The sequence below is a fragment of the Dipodomys spectabilis genome, unplaced genomic scaffold, assembly GCF_019054845.1.
Source record: "Dipodomys spectabilis isolate Male_0828 unplaced genomic scaffold, ASM1905484v1 ptg000480l, whole genome shotgun sequence".
NCBI classification, from domain to species: domain Eukaryota; kingdom Metazoa; phylum Chordata; class Mammalia; order Rodentia; family Heteromyidae; genus Dipodomys; species Dipodomys spectabilis.
This window is the reverse complement of record NW_024871157.1, coordinates 2,972,743-2,990,246: the sequence shown is the minus strand read 5'-3', so window position 1 is coordinate 2,990,246 and position 17,504 is coordinate 2,972,743. Positions and strand designations below refer to the sequence as shown.

The window sequence follows — 17,504 nt, the reverse complement described above, 5'->3', positions numbered from 1 at the left end:
AGTGGAAGAGTGAGGGAACCAACCCCAACAGTATCATCCGAGGCGCTGTGCTTAGCTCTGAGTTGTACATCCAGTTGTAGGAATGTACCCTCTGATTAGAAATTGAACCAAATTTGTCCTCTAACTAGGAGGTAGTCTGTGAGGATGAGCTTCCCTGGTGTAAGGATTGAAGCATGTGTCAGAATTCAGGCCATGTTTCTTTTTTTTGGTGTGTGTTTTTTGAGTCCGGCCATGGGGCCTGAACTCTGGGCTGGGCGCTGTCCCTCAGCTCTTTAGCTCAAGGCTAGTGCTCTACCACTTGAGCCACAGTGCCACTTCTGGCTTTTTTCTTTTTGCTTATGTAGTGCTGAGGAATCGAACCCAGGGCCTCAGGCATGCAAGGCAAGCACTCTACCACTGAGCCACCTTCCCAGCCCCAGGCCATGTTTCTTATAAGGGAAGAAAAGTGCTTAAAGGGAGAAGGCAAAGAGCAAGCATGAGAAGGAGAAGCAGGGAACTATGAGCATTACCTGTCACAGTTCAAGGCATGGTTATTTTTAGGGAACAGGACTAGACATAGAAGGGATTCATGATGTAAACTAATCAAGTTCCCTTTAGGGAAAAAAAATAGGTAACACTTTTAACTATGTATATAGGGCTGGGCTATAGCTCCAAATGTTGTCCCAGCATTCTTTTTATTTTTTTATTTTTTTTGGGGGGGGGGTTCCGGTTGTGGGGCCTGAACTCTGGGCCTGGGCGTTGTCCCTCAGCTCTTCAGCTCAAGGCTAGCACTCTACCACTTGAGCCACAGCACCACTTCTGGCGTTTTTCTTTTTGCTTATGTGGTGCTGAGGAATCAAACCCAGGGCCTCATGCATGCAAGGCAAGTGCTCTACCACTGAGCCACCTTCCCAGCCCCATGTCCCAACATTCTTGAGGCCCTGGCTTCAATACCTAGAGCTACCAGAAAGGTTAAGTAAATGTATAAATATATGTGAGTGTGTGTATATGTTTAGTGAGATTTTAACACCATCAGATAAAAATTATTTCTTCTTTGAGAAGACAGTGGGATTTATGTCTGCAATTGTATGGACTAAGGCTTCCCCTCCTCTCCCTCCTCGCAGCCCAGAGAGATCACCTGGAGCCCCTCTAGAGTGTTCCCCCCAGTGCGCGCCTGCATGTTCTCATCCCACCTGACCTCCGTCACCTTCCTGGCCGACCCCAGCGCTGGGGGAGGTCTGCCCCGGGGCACTTTCATCTATGCCACCTCGCCTCTGCCAGTGCAGGTGAGTCCACGCGCCAGTCTTTGCAGGTTCCTCCTCTGCTTCACCTGTGAAAGGAGGAGCAGGTGGCAGGGCCCTGGGCAAGCCCTCTGACTGTCACCTGTGCTGGTGTCTCTTCAGGCCCCATCCTTTTACTGGGAAATTGAAATTGTTTCCTATGGAGACACTGATGACGACACCGGACCAATCGTTTCCTTTGGCTTTGCTACAGAGGCAGAGAAACGAGATGGGGCGTGGACCAATCCAGTGGGCACTTGCCTGTTCCACAAGTAAGTGGCTGCTGCTGCTTGTAGTCTTATAAAAAGGAAAAGTGGGTCCCTGTGGTAAAGAACAGGAGCGTCCCTCAAGTCACAATCAAGGTGGGTCTTCCAGCAAGGTTGAGGACTGCAGCACGCTGTTTTCCTCCCATACATGCTGGCACAGGTCCTTCCGAGCTGTCCTACAGTCCTGCTTTCCTTCTTCCACATGTACCCGAACCCATTGCAGTCTGGGTGCAGCCATGACCTTGGGATGCTAGAGGAGTTCCACCAAAACCTCTCTCCTCAAGCATGGGGATACATTTGCATTTGGGGAAGGCTGAAGCCTCCCTTGACCTCCTCTCTCTCACCTCAGAGAGCAGGTGAGTCTTGTTTCTGACCTGCTTCTTTCCTTTCCAGCAACGGCCGGGCTGTGCACTACAATGGCTCCAGCTTGCTGCAGTGGAAAAGCGTCCGCCTAGATGTTACTCTGTCTCCTGGTAAGTGACAGCTGGGGCCTCCTGGCCCTGTTTGCTTCTGGGGCCCCAGGCATGGGTCTACCTGGGTAGGAGTTAGATATATTGAACAACTTGTCTTCCAGTGAAAACCAAACTCTTGTCACGGCTGTCCCCAAGTTCACGCCCAAGGCCCCTACCCTTTTTGCCTGTCTGGTTAGCATAGGCTTCTCTGCTTTTGTTCACATGCTCATACATTGCAATGAGAGTTCCTGATGATCTACAATATGGAAAATGTTCTCTGCCATAGGTGATGTGGCAGGGATTGGCTGGGAGAGAACCGAAGGGACCCCGCCTCCTCCAGGACAGCCAGCCAAAGGCCGGGTGTACTTCACATACTGTGGGCAGCGCCTTTCACCGTACCTCGAGGATGTCTCGGGTGGGATGTGGCCTGTGGTTCACATTCAGAAGAAGGCAAGTTCCTTTGCAGGGAGAGTAGAGCAGATTCTTCCTGGTTAGGAAAGGAAGATGCTGTTGTATGAGCCAGAGTTGCACGTGACAGCCTGAGTGAGTCGGTTCCTTTCCGTCAACCCCACAGCTTTGGACTGGGCACTGCTCTGTCCTGAACTGCACTTAGCACCGTGTTCTCTTGACTGTCTTGAATGTTGGGAATGTGGCCCTCTCGGGTCCTCTCAAAGCTTGGAGGAATCCAGCATTCCCATTCTAGCTTCCTGGGCTCCTGTTGTTTTCCCTAGAACCCCAACATCATGTGCTTAGGACATAACTACTGATGGCATACGGCTCAGCCCCAAATCCATATCTCCACCCAGACCACACTCGGATACCCATCCCCAAATACATGTGGCTCAGGGATCAAGCACTTGCCTAGCATGTGTGAGGCCTTCAATTGCAGTCTGAGTGCCACACAAAAAAAAGATTCTCCAGATCAGTCAGTGCCTTCCTATGTCACTTGCTGTAAAAAGTCTCTAATGACCTATAAGGTCTGTAGGACCTGGCCTATGTCATGTCTGACTGTCCTTCATCTCATGCTGAGTGATACTTTTTTTTTTCGTTTTATTTGTTTGGTCAGTTTGGGGGCTTGAACTCTGGGCCCACGCACTGCCCCAGAGCTCTTCAGCTCAAGGCCAGCACTCTACCACTTGAACCACAGTGCCACTTCCAGTTTTCTGATGGTTAATTGAAGATAATAGTCTCATGGATTTTCCTGCCCAGGCTGGCTTTGAACTGTGATCCTCAGATCTCAGCCTCCTGAGTAGCTAGGATTACTCAGGCTAGGTGCCGGAGTCACCGGCACCTGACATGAGCGAATTATTTCACACAGCATTTCTCAGCCTTTTCCATCCCTTCATTCCACAAATACATTCCACAAATACTATGATGTGTCAAGCACTGTGTCAAGCTCTATATGTAGAATGATGAGTGAACCATATGGCGCCTGTCTTCATAGGATAGTAACAGAGGAACTGGACATTAGATTATCACAGAGGGGTGTGTGTGTGGGTGTGTGTGTGTTTGTGTGTGTACAATCACAAATTAACAAATATTGGGAATGAAAATATTTGTCTTTATGGAACTAAGAATTTGTTCTTTGAAGAAGTGCTGTTAGGGCTGGGAATGTGGCTTACGGTAGATTGCTTGCATAGCATGCATGAAGCCCTGAGTTCAATTCCTCAGTACCACATAAACAGAAGAGCTGGAAGTGGTGCTGTGGCTTAAGTGGTAGAATGCTAGCCTTGAGCAAAAGAAGCCCAAGGACAGTGCCCAGGCCTTTACTTCAAGCCCCAGCACCAGCAAAAAAAAAAAAAAAAAATTAAGCCAGGTCTAGATATTATCTAGTTTTAACTAGGTAAAGTTGGAGGAAAGAGTATTCCAGGTGGAGGGAGCAGTATATGTGCAGTGAGGTCAGGCAGACAAGATTACTGTTAGCTTCGGGTGGTGACCCCTTAATCCCAGCATTGGGGAGGTGACGGCAGGAGGATTGTGAGTTCAAACCAGCCTGAGCCACATAGATTTATCTCCAAACAGAGGAATGAGTAGCATGAGTAGGGAGGAGACTGAGAGTAAGCTTGGTAGGGTGCAGTCACACCTGTCCTTCATGGCTGCTTTCCCTGGGCTGCTCTGATTGGATGTTTTGCTATTGTTTTGGTGCTACTGGGGTTTGAACTTAGGGCTTCAAGCTTGCTAGGCAGACATATTATCACTGATCAACTTAGTCCTGATTTGATGCTTAATGAAGTACACTTGAAGTGTTATAAATAAATAGAAATAAACCTAGGTCATTTAATCATTGATTTCATCCCCTTTTCTAGAACACCAAAACTCGAGCCAACTTTGGCTCCCGCCCTTTTGCTTATGCGGAAGGGCAGGCCCACCGCAATGCCGCCGACCTGTGCACTGACCTGGCAGAGGAGATCAGCGCTAACTTCGAGGCCTTGCCCTTTGCCATGGCATCTGACAGTGACAACGATGCTGGCACCAGTATAGCATCAGACCCAGGCACCCATGGGCCACCATGCCGGATTGCTGCTGTGGCCACTGCTCAGCAACGTAAGCCACTCCCCATCCCCCGCGGGGACCCCACTGCTTTGGGAAGGGTAAGTGCCTGGCCAGCTCCTAACATCAGAGGCTGTGGACTTTGGTATCCCATAATGATGGGGTGACAGGCCATGGTGAAGAACCAGGCACAGGAGAAGGGCACACTGAAAGTGAACTCTCTTGCAAGAAGTCTGCTGAGTTGTGCCAGCATAGTAGTGTGGACTGCTAAAAACCTGAACTGTGGGTTACTCATTTTTAAGAAGTTGGGGGTTTATTTGCCGGTCCTGGCTTGAACTCAGGGCCTGGGAACTGTCCCTGAGTTTCTTTTGCTCAAGGCTAACACTATACCACTTGAGCCACAGCACTGCTTCCAGCCATTTTGGTAATTTATTGGAGGTAAGAGTCTCATGGAGGGCTGGGAAGGTGGCTCAGTGGTAGACCGCTTGCCTTGCATGCATGAGGCCCTGGGTTCGATTCCTCAGCACCACATAAGCAGAAGAAAAAAAAGCCGGAAGCAGTGACCTGCTTTTTAAAAGTATTTTAGAGCTAGAGGTGTGGCTCTATTGCTTGGAACACTTGCCTAACAAATGCTAGACCCTGAATCCAAGCCCAGTGCCACCATCAAAAAGACTGAAAAATGTTTTAAAGCTGAGGTCATAAAAGAATATTAGAATTCCAGTTGTAAAATTTAATGAGTGAGCACTAAATTCTGTCCTGATTTTGAAAGTTTTCAAATAATCACTAAACTAAAACTGTCTGGAAGCCCTGGTTGGCCTGTAGGATACTGACTGATTTGCAAACTAAAGTAACTTTGGTGCTTTTTCATGATAAAGAACTCTCCAAATCTCCTCTGACATGAATAAGTCATATCCAAAAGATGATATCGGCTTCAGGGTAATCAGATACTTGGTTATTCCGTGTTGCTGTGCTTTGAAATGTCTCACTCTACAAGGAATCTAGTTGCCAGCATGCAGGTTCAGAGTCAGTGAGGTTTTGCTAGGGAGGAGTTGCTGATTTCTCCAGCTCTTGCTTGGAATTTGCTCTGGTCATGCTTTGTTGCAGAATACGACAGTGACACCTCCTGTCATTACAAAGTTGAACTCAGCTATGAGAATTTCATCACCTCTGGCCCAGACCCTCACCCGCCTCCCATTGCCGACGATGAGAGTGATGATGATGACGATGACGACATCCCACAGGTGAGAACCAGTGGCCTGGCCCAGGCCTGGGCAGTTCTCACTCAGCTCCCGGTGTCAGGACAAGCTTGGGGACTGGTTCGGACATGAGGTCAAGGTCAGTGGGGTACCTTTAGCTCCTTCTTGGGCCTGGGAAGTCACCTGTCAGTTGCCGTGTCGGCTGAGCTCTGCTGCCCGGTAGAGGTCCAGGTGCTGAGGAATGGAGGACTTTGCTAGTTACTCACAAGGAAGTTCCACATGCTGTGAGCATATCTTCAGCCAGGAATCCCTCCCCGCATCTGAAGGGTGTTTCAGAGCAGGGTTTCCATGGCTGGCCCTGAGTGGGTTCCAGGCCCGGTGAGAGCCACATGGGGAGGGCGTGCTGCTGTACGAGGAGCTCCTTCTCGGCTCATGCGTCTCCTTCCTCCTCTTACAGGAGGACCACTACGCCCTGCTGGTGAAAGCATGGGAGACCAAGGTTTTCCCCACCATCCGAAGACGCTTCCGCAATGAGGCAGAGCGGAAATCAGGCCTGGACCAGATCAAGGGTGCTCTACAACTAGGTCTGTGCTCTTTGTTCTCCCAGGGAGACACAGGCTTGAGGGACAAGGCAGATGTCCATGAGGTGTTCCTTACATGGTGTGCCTGCCTTGACAGTGTGCTGGGGTCTTTCACCTTCCATCAAGGGCTAGGCTTTTCTTTGTCACCGTGCTGCTATGCACAGCTGGAAGGGTTGCCATGGAAGCCATATGGCTGCTCTGGGAGCTGGGGCTTCTTCCTTCAGGAGAGTCACTTGTGGTGCCCACACAGGAAGTCAATTTGTTGATATAGAAGAGCTCCTGAAAGCAGACTGGTAGGTGGTAAGCATTCCATGGGCATAGCTCTCATGCCCAGTAGTGCTGGCAGAACCCTGCCCGGTGGCCCTCCTCAGAGCCTTCTCTTACCAGGGCCCCCAGGAGATAAAAGAAACCACCATGTCCTCTGTAGGATTTCCTGTAGTCTCCCCTCCATGTTCCCTGACTCCTGCTTAGATGATAGCGGAGTAGTATTTTCCTTCTTTTTCCTCTCCCTTCTGGAAATGTTGCAAAGATGATTATTCCATAGCCTGCTGATGTCAGGCCAGTTTCTCCTTCACCCTGGCTGACAGCTCTTTGTTTAAGCACTCAAACTACACCCATGTCTTTTCATTGCAGTAGATGCGGGTGATGGAAGTAGTGTTGCTGACAAACAGCTTGCTGTCAAGGCTGTTTTTTTGCCTGTAAGTTGCTAAGTACTGTGGGGCATAAGGCAGCCCCAGGAGGGAAGACTTTAAGCCCCCCTCACTGTGCTTCTCACAGTGCTTTCTTTAGCCAGGTAGTACTTGGACTATTAACAGTGCTTTTTTCCCCCCAGTAGTAGGACCTGAACTCAGGGCCTGGGTGCTGTCCGGCACTCTTTTGCTCAAGGCTAGTGCTCTACCACTTTGACCCATAGTGCTACTTACAGTTTTCTGGTGGTTCGTTGGAAATAAGAATCTCATGGACTTTCCTGCCTGGGCTGACTGAACTGTGATCCTCAGATCTCAGCCTCCTAAGTACCTAGAGTTACAGGCATGAGCCCCTGGTGCCTGGCATATCAGTGCCCATTTTTGCCCTCAAACTTAATGATACCTTCTTTGTCTGAGAGGGAAGAACACAGCAGCTAGGTGTAGTATTTCCTGCTTGTAATCTCATCACTCAAGGGCTGAGACAGGAAGATTGTAAGTTTGAGGCCAGCCTGGGCCACACAATGAGACCCTATGTCCATCAATCAAAACAGAGCATATTACAGTGGTGGGTTACAGTTGACACTGAGGCTGTCTACTTCTCTAAGTCAGCAATGTGTGTTTATTATAGTAAAGATGAGCAGTACGGAAATCTGGAGAGTAAGAACTAAATGTTATTGTCACATTACTCCATGGTTTAGTTGTTACTGTGGGCTGACACTGTTATAGTGCATGTTCCTGCAGGGAGATGCAAGAACAAATAATGCGTGTACTAATTTGAACCTGGCACAGCCTTTCCTAAGAGGTTGTATCCTTGCTTCACGCAGCACAGTGGCACATTGCTCTGAAGGCTGGGTCTCTGGGAATTATTCAGTGTCTTCTATTTTCAGGCATGGTGGACATCGCCCGGCAGACAGTTGAGTTTCTCTATGAGGAGAATGGTGGCATCCCAAGAGACCTCTATCTTCCCACCATTGAGGACATTAAAGATGAAGCAAACAAGTTCACAATTGACAAAGTTCGAAAAGGTTCTGCTTCTGTGTCCTTTTCCTTTACCTGTGAAATTCCCCATCAAGTGAGCAAGTGCATTTTCCCAAGCAGGAGCCAAGCGCTTTCCCTCCTAGGGTCTCCTTTCCCTCTGAATGACTTCCCCTCTTCTAGCCCCTCCCATAAGGGCTCCTCAAGCATCCTGGTGGGGCATAAGAAAGGGTTTGGTCTCTGGTGGTCTTTCCCACACACCTAGATCTCACTGATCACTGGCACATGCAGGTGAGGCAAGTCAAGAAGTGTGAGGAGGGGGGGGCTGGGAAGGAGGCTCAGTGGTAGAGTGCCTGCCTTGCATGCATGAGGTCCTGAGTTTGATTCCTCAGCACCACATAAGCGGAAAAAGCCAGAAGTGATGCTTTGGTTCAAGTGGTAGAGCGCTAGCCTTGAGCTGAAGAGCTGAGGGACAGGGCCCAGGCCCAGAGTTCAGGCCCACGACCAATAAAGAAATAAAGAGAGAGAAAGAGAAAGGAAGGAAGGAAGGAAAGAAGGAAGGAAGAAGGCAGAGCCTACACTCACTCTGTGCACACAGGTTTCCAGCTCACTTCAGACTTCTGAGCCAATAAACCACATGATTATTGTTCTTTGGGCTTTTTGGATTTTTTTTTTTTTTTTGTAGTGATCTTGGACTTTGTGCTTGCCCTTCACTTTTTCAGCTTGTGCTGTCTAGATGGCTATTTGGGGGTAAAAGTCTCAAGGATTTATATGACCAGGCTGGCTTTGAACCTTGATCCTCAGATCTCAGTATCTATGATTATAGGTGTGAGCCACTGGCGCCTGGCTTATTCTACTCTTTTTATGGATAAATAATTCCATTTTATGGATATGCTACATATGCTTTTCATTTCTTTCCTTCTTTCTTTTTCTTTTTTCTTTTGCTGGTCTTGAGGCTTGACTCAGGGCCTGTGCTCTGTCTCTGAGCCTCTTTGTGCTCAAGGCTAGTGCTCTACCACTTGAGCCACAGTGCTCTTCTGGCTTTTCTGAGTGGTTTATTGGAAGTAACAGTCTCACGAACTTTGCTGCCTTGGGTGGCCTCAAGCCATATATCAGCTTCCTAAGTAGCTAGGATTGTAGGCCTGAGCCACCAGCACCCAGCCCTTTTCTGAAACATTTCTAAGTGATTTGCTTTTTTTTTTTTTTTTAATTTGTGAATTGTCAAGGTTTTCACATTATTTTGTTGTATGACCTTCCCAGCTGAGCTGTGTTCCTTTGAGTCATAACAAGACTCAGCAAGCTGTCAAAGGCTGCAGTTGTTTCACACCCTTTAAAACAGGTCTCAAAGTGCTGTGGCACTCCCTCCTGAAGGAACTTCTTCTTCCCAGGTCTCACAGTAGTAACCCGCTCTCCAGACAGCAATAACGTCGCTAGCAGTGCTGTCGGAACTGCTCTTCCAAAGTTTGCCATCCGAGGGATGCTGAAAACCTTTGGCCTTCACGGCGTCGTCCTGGATGTTGATTCAGTAAGTGAACAGCCACAGGTGCATTAACCCTTTTGTGTTTATTGAGGCCCGGACTCCAGCTTATGTAGCATAAACTTGCAATATGTGGCGGTTATAGCTTGGAGATTGAGCACGTGCCTAGCATGTGTGAGCCTTTGGTTTACCCAGCACCAAAAAAACTCAAAAAGTATCATCACTTCCTTTTTAGTTCATTAATTTCCTCTATGAAATAGCAAGGAGGTACAAATTATGATTGCATTATCTAAAAGCCAAGACTCAGTGAGTGAGTGAGTGAGTGAGTGTGTGTGTGTGTGTGTGTGTGTGTGTGTGTGTGTGTGTGTGTATGCACAAATGTGGAAAACAAAGCTGATGCTGAGGAAAAACAATAAGAAATAGTCATTCGTTCCCATTATAGGTGAATGAGTTGGTGCAGGTAGAAACATACCTCCGGAGTGAAGGGGTGCTGGTACGATATTGGTACCCCATTGATATGCTGGAAAGACCACCAGCAGGCTACCGAAGGACTGCCACAAATGGGCTGGTCACACTGGACAACACCAACCTTCAAATTCACAGGTAAAATTGAGCCCTTCTTTCCCCTGGGCCCAGGCCCCACAGACTGTGTGGCCTGTGTGTACCATTGTGTACCTCTGTGTGTGCCCCTGTGTGTTCCATGGGCCCTGTGTGTACTGTGGACCTGTGTGTACCACTCAGTGTACACAAGGCAGCATCACAGATGTTCCTTCAACAGGAAGTTGAAGGGCCTAGTAACACCTGGGGTGAAGGATGGACTTTGCCCACAGGTTCTCATGGTAACCTCCCAGCCTCATGGCTGCCAGGGTCTTGGCAGGAAGCATGCTATGCTCTGGAAGTTTGGCAGGTGTGATGTCCCTGGAGAACTTTCTCCCTCCTGCTACTCCTGGTCCAGATGTGCCGTCCCCCATGTAACACCCCTCCATGCTGTTGCCTGGTTGCCTCTCTCACTCACAAACAATCTACCAGGGAACTATAGTAGCCTGCAAGCTGGGATCTGTACTCCCTCAAACCTCTCCCCACTTTCTGGGCTTTACATATCTGCAGAGGCAATCGCTTTCCTACCTAGGCTTCAGCCCCCACCTCTTACCGCCTGCCATGGTGGGGGGTGGGTGTTGCTAGAGCTTCCTACTCCCTGCTCTGTGCCCTTCCCACTCCCTACTGTGTGCCCTTCCACAGGCATTGCCCCCCTTACTGTGGCCCCATGCAGAGCTCATTTCCATCTAGTGCTGTGTCACCTCCATCCTCACATGGTGTTTTATCTCTGTGTCTCTTGCTGAGTAAAATTCTGCTGTGTGGGTATACCACTAAGCTGATGGGAATTTGGGTCTTAAAAACAATGCTACTTACTAAGCCAGGTGCCAGTGGCTCACACCTATAATCCTAACTACTTAGGAGGCTGAGATCTGAGATCTGCAGATCATATTTTGAAGGAAAGTCTGTGAAACTTTTTATCTCCAGTAAACTACTCAGAAAAAGCCAGAAGTGGTGCTATGGCTCAGATGTAGAGAGCTTGCCTTGAGCACAAAGAGGCTCAAGGACAATGTCCAGTTCAAGTCCAAGGACTGGCAAAATGATGATGATGATAATGATGATACACCAGGCACTGGTGGCTCATGTGTGTAATTCTAGCTATTGAGGAGGCTGGGGATCTGAGGATCGTGATTCTTAGCCAACCTAGGCAGGAAAGTCTGTAAGACCCTTATTTACAATAAACTACCAAAAAAAAAAAAAGAAAGAAAGAAAGAAAAAAGAAAAAAAAAACCTGGAAGTGGAGCTGTGGCTTAAGTGATCTAAAGCACTGAGCCATGAGCAAAAAGGCTCAGGGATAGCTCGCAGGCCCTGAGTTCAAATCCTAGGACTGGCACACACAGACAAAAATAATAATAAAAATAATGTTCTGAGATGTGGTTCAAGTGCTAGAGCATTTGTCTGAGAAGCACAAGGCCCTGAGTTCAAACCCCAGGACTACAAAAATACTAGAAACAATGTTGCTGTAAAAAGGCACATGAGCTTCTGTCAGACAAACATGTTCACTTCTTTTTCCTTTGGTGCTTTTTGAGTTGGGAAAAATCAAACATGACTAGTGAAGATTTTAAGAAACAATTGATTGCTGGGGAGGGGAGGAGTGTAGTTGTGGAGGTGGGAGGGAAGGGATGTTAGGGGAAAAACAAAGGAGGAGGCAACAATGCTTAATAAGAAATGTACCCATGGGCTGGGAAGGTGGCTCAGTGGTAGAGTGCTTTCTTTGCATGCATGAGGCCCTGGGTTCGATTCCTAAGTACCACATAAGCAGAAAAGGCTGGAAGTGGTACTGTGGCTCAAGTGGTAGAGCACTAGCCTTGAGCTGAAGAGCTGAGGGACAGCACCCAGGCCCAGAGTTCAGGCCCCACGACCAGCAAAAAAAAAAACTTATTTTTAAAAAAAGTGATTGCTGAGGTGCAGAACTTGAACCCCACCAGTCCTGGAGCTCACCCACTGGAGGGGTACAGGGGTGAGGTGCACGGTACCATCCTCCCACACACCCTCTCCCCTACAGAGAGCTGCTGCGCTGTGAGGCCTCCCTGGCCAAGCTGTACTGCCGCGTGGCCCTGCTTGGCATCTTCGCCCCCAAGCTGCCACACTCATTCACCCGCCTCTTCCACATCCCTGCCGTCCAGGACATCACACTGGAGCACCTGCAGCTGTTGTCGGATCAGCTCCTCGCTCCTCCCCTCCCCGGTAAGAACCGAGAGTCTTGGCCACATTCTCACTCTGGAAAATGGAAGTGTCTCATCACTTGAGTCACTTAGTGATCTACCAAGTTCTCCCTGAGCCTCCTCAATGGTGGGTCCAGAACAGTGAGTGTTTAGGAAAACCTAGGCCTGCTGCGGGGCCCTGCAAAGCAGAGAGACCTCAGGCAAAGCTCACGTGTCTGCATGACCTTTAAGGACCCTGTGCCTGTCCTCTGCTGAATGCCGTGAGAAGTCTGCCTTGGCCGGGCCAAGATTTGGGAGCCCCTTTGACTTCTTGATGCCCCAGACACCACCAGCTCCCCTTGATCTCCAGCCACTAAGAGGGGGGCACTGGTGGGGAAGTGGGAGCAGCTGCCTTGCAGCTTTTGCCGCCTTGGGGTCCCTGGCAGCACCTGTGTGCACCACATTCCCACTGGCCCAGTGGGACCCCAGCACCCGCCAGCCACCCCCAAGGGCTTTGAGGCCCTTGATACCTATGGGAGAGGCTCTCCTATGATGACCAAACACTTTCCTTTTATAAACCTGGGTGCGGCCCCAGCTGAATAAATACGTCAGGCCCAAAGATTTCTTAGACCCAGCAGTGTCGCTGTGATCTGACAAGCAGCTTATTGCAGGCAACAGCTTTGCCACCACTGGTCCCCTGAGTCCTACCTCCCCTACTCCTGCCCCATAGACCTTGTAGGTGATGGCTGTCACCCGAGATGTGACGTGCCATCTATGCTAGCCTCCATCCAGCCCAGCCTTTGTGGATGGCAGTTAAAGGCACATCCATTTTCTTTCCCAACTACAGATGGTACCATCAGCTCCAGCTCCATCCTCCTGGCGCAGTCTCTGCAACACTGCCTCCATTCACAGAACTGTTCCGCCACCGACCTCTTCTACCAGGGCAGCTCCCAGACAATGAGAGCATGGCTGCACGTGGCCATCACCCGCACCCTACAGCAGGGCGAGGACAGCCTTCTGGAGCTCACCAAGCAGATCTGCGCCTTCCTGCAGGTGCAGCTCTACACCCGAGCTTACCGCTGCTACTGCCAAGTCGCCCACTCCTGCTCTGGCCCCCACCACTTGGTTGCCCATTCTCAGCAGCTCTTCTGCTGCTGCATCATCTCTTGGGTGGCTTTCTTCATCCCACAGGGCCTCTGTGTCCATTTGGGTCTATCACAGTGGGTGCCTTAGTGATAGCTTTGACTCCTGAGATGGGAAGATGAAATACCGCCCCTTAGGTCTGTCTGCACTGTCCTTACTTAGTGTCCTTTCACAGAAAGCACCGGAGCAGTTCCCCTCCGAGGAGTTCCCGATTTCTGAGTCCAAGGTCAACATGGACGTTAATTTCCCTGGAGCTGCTTTTGTGGTGGTGTCTTGCAAAGAAAGTCAGTCTGGATTCCGCAAAGAGTAAGTTGCCCCTTTCAACAACATGGCGGGGCGGGTGGGGAGGAGAAGAGCAAAGGGCTTCCTTGCAGGGGACTTGGCACAGGAAAAGCTCTCTCAGAGTCTTGATCTTTCACCATCATTTAAGGTTCTTCCCACATTTCCACAGGTGAAGAGCTGCCTTCTAGATGGCAGTGGAGATGACATTGGTTCAGCTCCCCTTCTGGCATGCGTAGTGAGTCTGTCTTAACCAGCAACTCTCTCCCTGTCAGCTCCTCTCTGTATAAGGCTCCATGGGCTCGCGTGCTTGTATACGGGCTCGGCCACAAAGTGAAGCGGACAGGCCAGCTGAATCTCATCGAGGCCGCCTGCTACCCTCGGGATGCGTCCCCAGCCAACACTGGGCTGTCACCTCCACCCACTGCCCACCAGTACCCTTCTGTGGTCCTGTCCACAAACAGGGTCCACATCAAACTGGGTGAGTTCCCCTCAGCTCCTGTGGGGCTGCAGCCATGGCCGTGGCTACGGGCCTTCTGTAGGCAGATATGAGGGATAGCATACCTTGTTGCGTCCTAATTGCAGTTGATGAAGAACAGACTGCCTGGGCAGTGGTATATGGGTGTGTGTGTGTGTGTGTGTGTGTGTGTGTGTGTGTGTGTGTGTGTGTGTGTGTGTGTGTGTGTGTGTGTGTGTGTGTGTGTGTGTGTGTGTGTGTGTGTGTGTGTGTGTGTGTGTGTGTGTGTGTGTGTGTGTGTGTGTGTGTGTGTACTAGAACATGAACTCGGCCTCACACTGTCCCTTAGCTTTTTCCACTCATGGCTGACACTCTACCAATTATTTGAGTCAAACTTCCACCTTTTTGCTGGTTAATTAGAAATAGCCATCTTAGATTTGCCAGGTGCTGAGAGGCTGAGATCTGAGGATCGAGGTTCAATGCTAGCCTAGGCAAGAAAGTCCATGAGACTCTTATCTCCAGTTAACCTCCAGAAAACTGGAAGTGGTGCTGTGGCTCAAAGTGATAGAGCACTAGTCTTGAACAAAAAGAGAATTCAGACAGTGCCAGGCCCTGAGTTCAAGCCCATGACTGACCAGAAAAAAAAAGAAGAAACTCATATACTTTTCTGACTTTGCTGGTTTTGAACCTCAATCCTCAGAACTCAGCCATCCTAGGTCACTAGGATTAAGGGTGTGAGCCACTAGCACCTGGCTAGGTTTAATGGTCTTAATGGGATTTCAGCCAAATTAAATGAATGATTATTTCTTTTTATTTATTGATTTTTAAGGTACTTTGGTTTGAACTCAGGGCTTCATGCTTTCTAGGACTGTTTTTGGGGTTTTTTTTGTTTGTTTTTTGTCTGAACCCCAACAAAAAAATACTGACTTGAATTCAGTATCTTACACTTTTGCTCATTGGCCTGGTGTTCTACCACTTGAGTCATACCTCCAGCCTCTAGGACTTATTAGTTCTTTACCAACCTTAGAGTTTCTCTGGTGAGTTAATTCTTCTGGAATATAAAGTCAGTTCCTATTCTTTTTTTTCTTTTTTTTTTTTTGAGACAGGCTCTAACTGCGTAGCACAGGCTAGATTTAAATTCAAGATCCTCCTACCTCTGCCTTCCTAGTGCTGGAACTACAGGCAATGTACTACCACATCTGGCCCAGTGCACCAGTTGGTATCACAGAATAGGAGATGCTGTCCATCTTGGTTCCCATTCCTGCTGTTGGTTCTGTCACTCTACCTGCAGGTCCTTCAGTCGAGTGTGCAGGACTCACACTTCCTTCTACTTGAGCAGATGAGGGTTGAGTTCTCTGCCCCTGATTCTTCCTTTGCTCAGGCTTACCTGACTCGGATGTTGCCAACCATGCCCTTTCCTCCTGGGCCCTTGTAGGCGTGTCCCCACCCCCCGGAGCTGTGCTGGTGTTACACTCCCTGCCTCTGGAGTTCCCGCTGGCCATGGCCTTCGCCGAGCAGCTGCTGTCCTGGAAACCAGAGGAAGGCGAAGGGAGGGCAGAAGACGAGCCTGATGCCATCCCCACTTCCGTCCTCCTGCACGTGGTGGAGCTTCTTGGTGAGGCCCGGCTCGCTGGGGAAGTAGGGGCATGCACATAGACTTCAGTATCTTCTGCCTAGACCCCCAAGCCCTTGACCTGGGTGGCCGCTCACTGTGCCTGGGGGTGAAGGGTGGCAGGAAAGCGAGCAGCGGAACACACAGGCCATAGGAAACTGTGGTGGTCAGAGCTCCAGCAGCAGAGGAGCACCGGCCAGTGGGTAGGCTGTACCCTGGGCCTTTCTTCCCCCTCTCACTGGCCCTCAGTGCTGTGGAGTGATAGCTATTCCTGTGTTCTGTCTGCTCAGGAAACTTCCTCTGGACCACAGACATGGCAGCGTGCGTGAAGGAGCTGGTCTTCCACCTTCTGGCAGAGCTGCTGCGTACCATCCATGCTCTGGAGCAGCGGAAGCACCCTGCCGGCCTGTCCTCCTCCATCGCCCTCCAGCTCAACCCCTGCCTGGCCATGCTCATGGCCTTGCAGTCCGAGCTGCACAAGCTGTATGATGAGGAGACCCAGGGCTGGGTCTCGGGTGGTGCATGTGGGGGCTCTGGGACAGTGGTCACAGGCGAGCAGGGCAGGTTCTCCACGTATTTCCACGCACTCATGGAAGGCTGCCTGGCTGTGGCTGAAGTGACCCTGCCCGCCAACATGAGTGTCACTGCCAGCGGCGTGACCTCAACAACCGCCCCAAACCTCAGTGACTCGTCCTCATCATCCTCATCCTCCCCAGGACAAACCCCACAAAGCCCCAGCCTCCTGTCCAAGAGGAAGAAAGTGAAGATGAAGCGGGAGAAGGCCTCCTCCTCTGGGAAGCGCCAGTCATCCCGCAGCGGGGACTCAGACAGCACAGTGCTCAGCATCGGGGGCAGCAAGCCCGAGGACATGCTGTGGTTCCACCGCGCCCTCACCCTGCTCCTCATCCTCCGCCACCTCACCGGGAAGGACCCGCAGGGCCTGGGTGTGACGAGCGATGCCATCGCTGATGCCTGCCAGGCTCTGGTGGGCCCCACTGCCCACAGCCGCCTGCTGGTCATCTCTGGCATCCCCACCCACCTGGAGGAGACTGTAGTCAGGGGCGCCATCCGCAAGGCCTGCAATGCCCATGGTGGTATCTTCAAAGACGAGATCTACATCCCGCTGCAGGACGATGACCCCAAGAAGCCCAAAGACAAGGCCGAAGGCAGTGACGGCAAGGCCGAGCCTGAGAAGACGCTGGGCTTCCCCAGCGCAGACAGCTTGGAAGGGAGCACGTCCAGCAGCCTGGCCCCTGCCATGAGCATCAGCGCCTCCGCCTCCACCAGCCAGGCCTCCGTGTGCAGCTCCCAGGGCGTCTCACAGACCGTCAGTGACCTCTCGGTGGACCCTCTGCCCCCGGGCTTCGAGCTGCCTGTCCCACCGGGCCTGCTGGAGCCCCACGTGGTGTCTAGTCAGGAGAGCCTGGACATTTCTCTGTGCAGCACAGGCAGCCTGGGCAGCTTGGGCAGCCTGGGGGAGCCCCTGGACAACGCGGAGGCAGCCTCCAGCTCGGACGTGGGCTCCATGTACACAGTGACCTCCCTGGACACCCAGCCCCTCACTGCACGCCCCATCAAGGGCTTTGCGGTCGTGGAGGTAATAGCTTTCAGCCTTCTCCAGTGTTGCTCCCCTGCACCTTGGGCATCCTGAGTTATCTCCAAGAGATGGGCCAGTGAGGGGAATGGGAACAGCCAGGGCTGCTGCAGCTGTCAGAACCTATTCTGCCAGAGGTCACATGTCCAGGAGCGATGACCAGTTTGGCGTCATAGGTGAATGCAGTTCATTGCTGAGAGGCCAAGCACAGGGCCTCAGGGTCGGGCGCCACGGTGCACCCTGGTTGGTGTGTCTTCAGAGGCCTCCAGGCATGGTGTCTACCTGAGCGGAGGGAGGGT

The 17,504-nt window shown here is 50.8% G+C and overlaps 1 protein-coding gene across 5 annotated transcripts in view; it reads left to right on the top strand.

The window, feature by feature from the left end:
- The window catches only part of Hectd4 (HECT domain E3 ubiquitin protein ligase 4), a 127,162-nt gene that overhangs the window by 95,465 nt on the left and 14,193 nt on the right, over positions 1 to 17,504 (top strand). For all 5 annotated transcript variants that reach the window (XM_042668972.1, XM_042668971.1, XM_042668969.1 and 2 more), the window contains exons 46-61: positions 1,104 to 1,265; positions 1,383 to 1,531; positions 1,919 to 1,998; positions 2,264 to 2,427; positions 4,284 to 4,521; positions 5,572 to 5,708; positions 6,121 to 6,247; positions 7,818 to 7,955; positions 9,294 to 9,430; positions 9,825 to 9,985; positions 11,982 to 12,163; positions 12,968 to 13,173; positions 13,439 to 13,569; positions 13,818 to 14,023; positions 15,435 to 15,614; positions 15,902 to 17,208. In XM_042668972.1, coding sequence (XP_042524906.1) covers positions 1,104 to 1,265; positions 1,383 to 1,531; positions 1,919 to 1,998; positions 2,264 to 2,427; positions 4,284 to 4,521; positions 5,572 to 5,708; positions 6,121 to 6,247; positions 7,818 to 7,955; positions 9,294 to 9,430; positions 9,825 to 9,985; positions 11,982 to 12,163; positions 12,968 to 13,173; positions 13,439 to 13,569; positions 13,818 to 14,023; positions 15,435 to 15,614; positions 15,902 to 17,208 — 3,705 coding nt within the window. The remainder of the gene's footprint in view (positions 1 to 1,103; positions 1,266 to 1,382; positions 1,532 to 1,918; positions 1,999 to 2,263; positions 2,428 to 4,283; positions 4,522 to 5,571; positions 5,709 to 6,120; positions 6,248 to 7,817; positions 7,956 to 9,293; positions 9,431 to 9,824; positions 9,986 to 11,981; positions 12,164 to 12,967; positions 13,174 to 13,438; positions 13,570 to 13,817; positions 14,024 to 15,434; positions 15,615 to 15,901; positions 17,209 to 17,504) is intronic.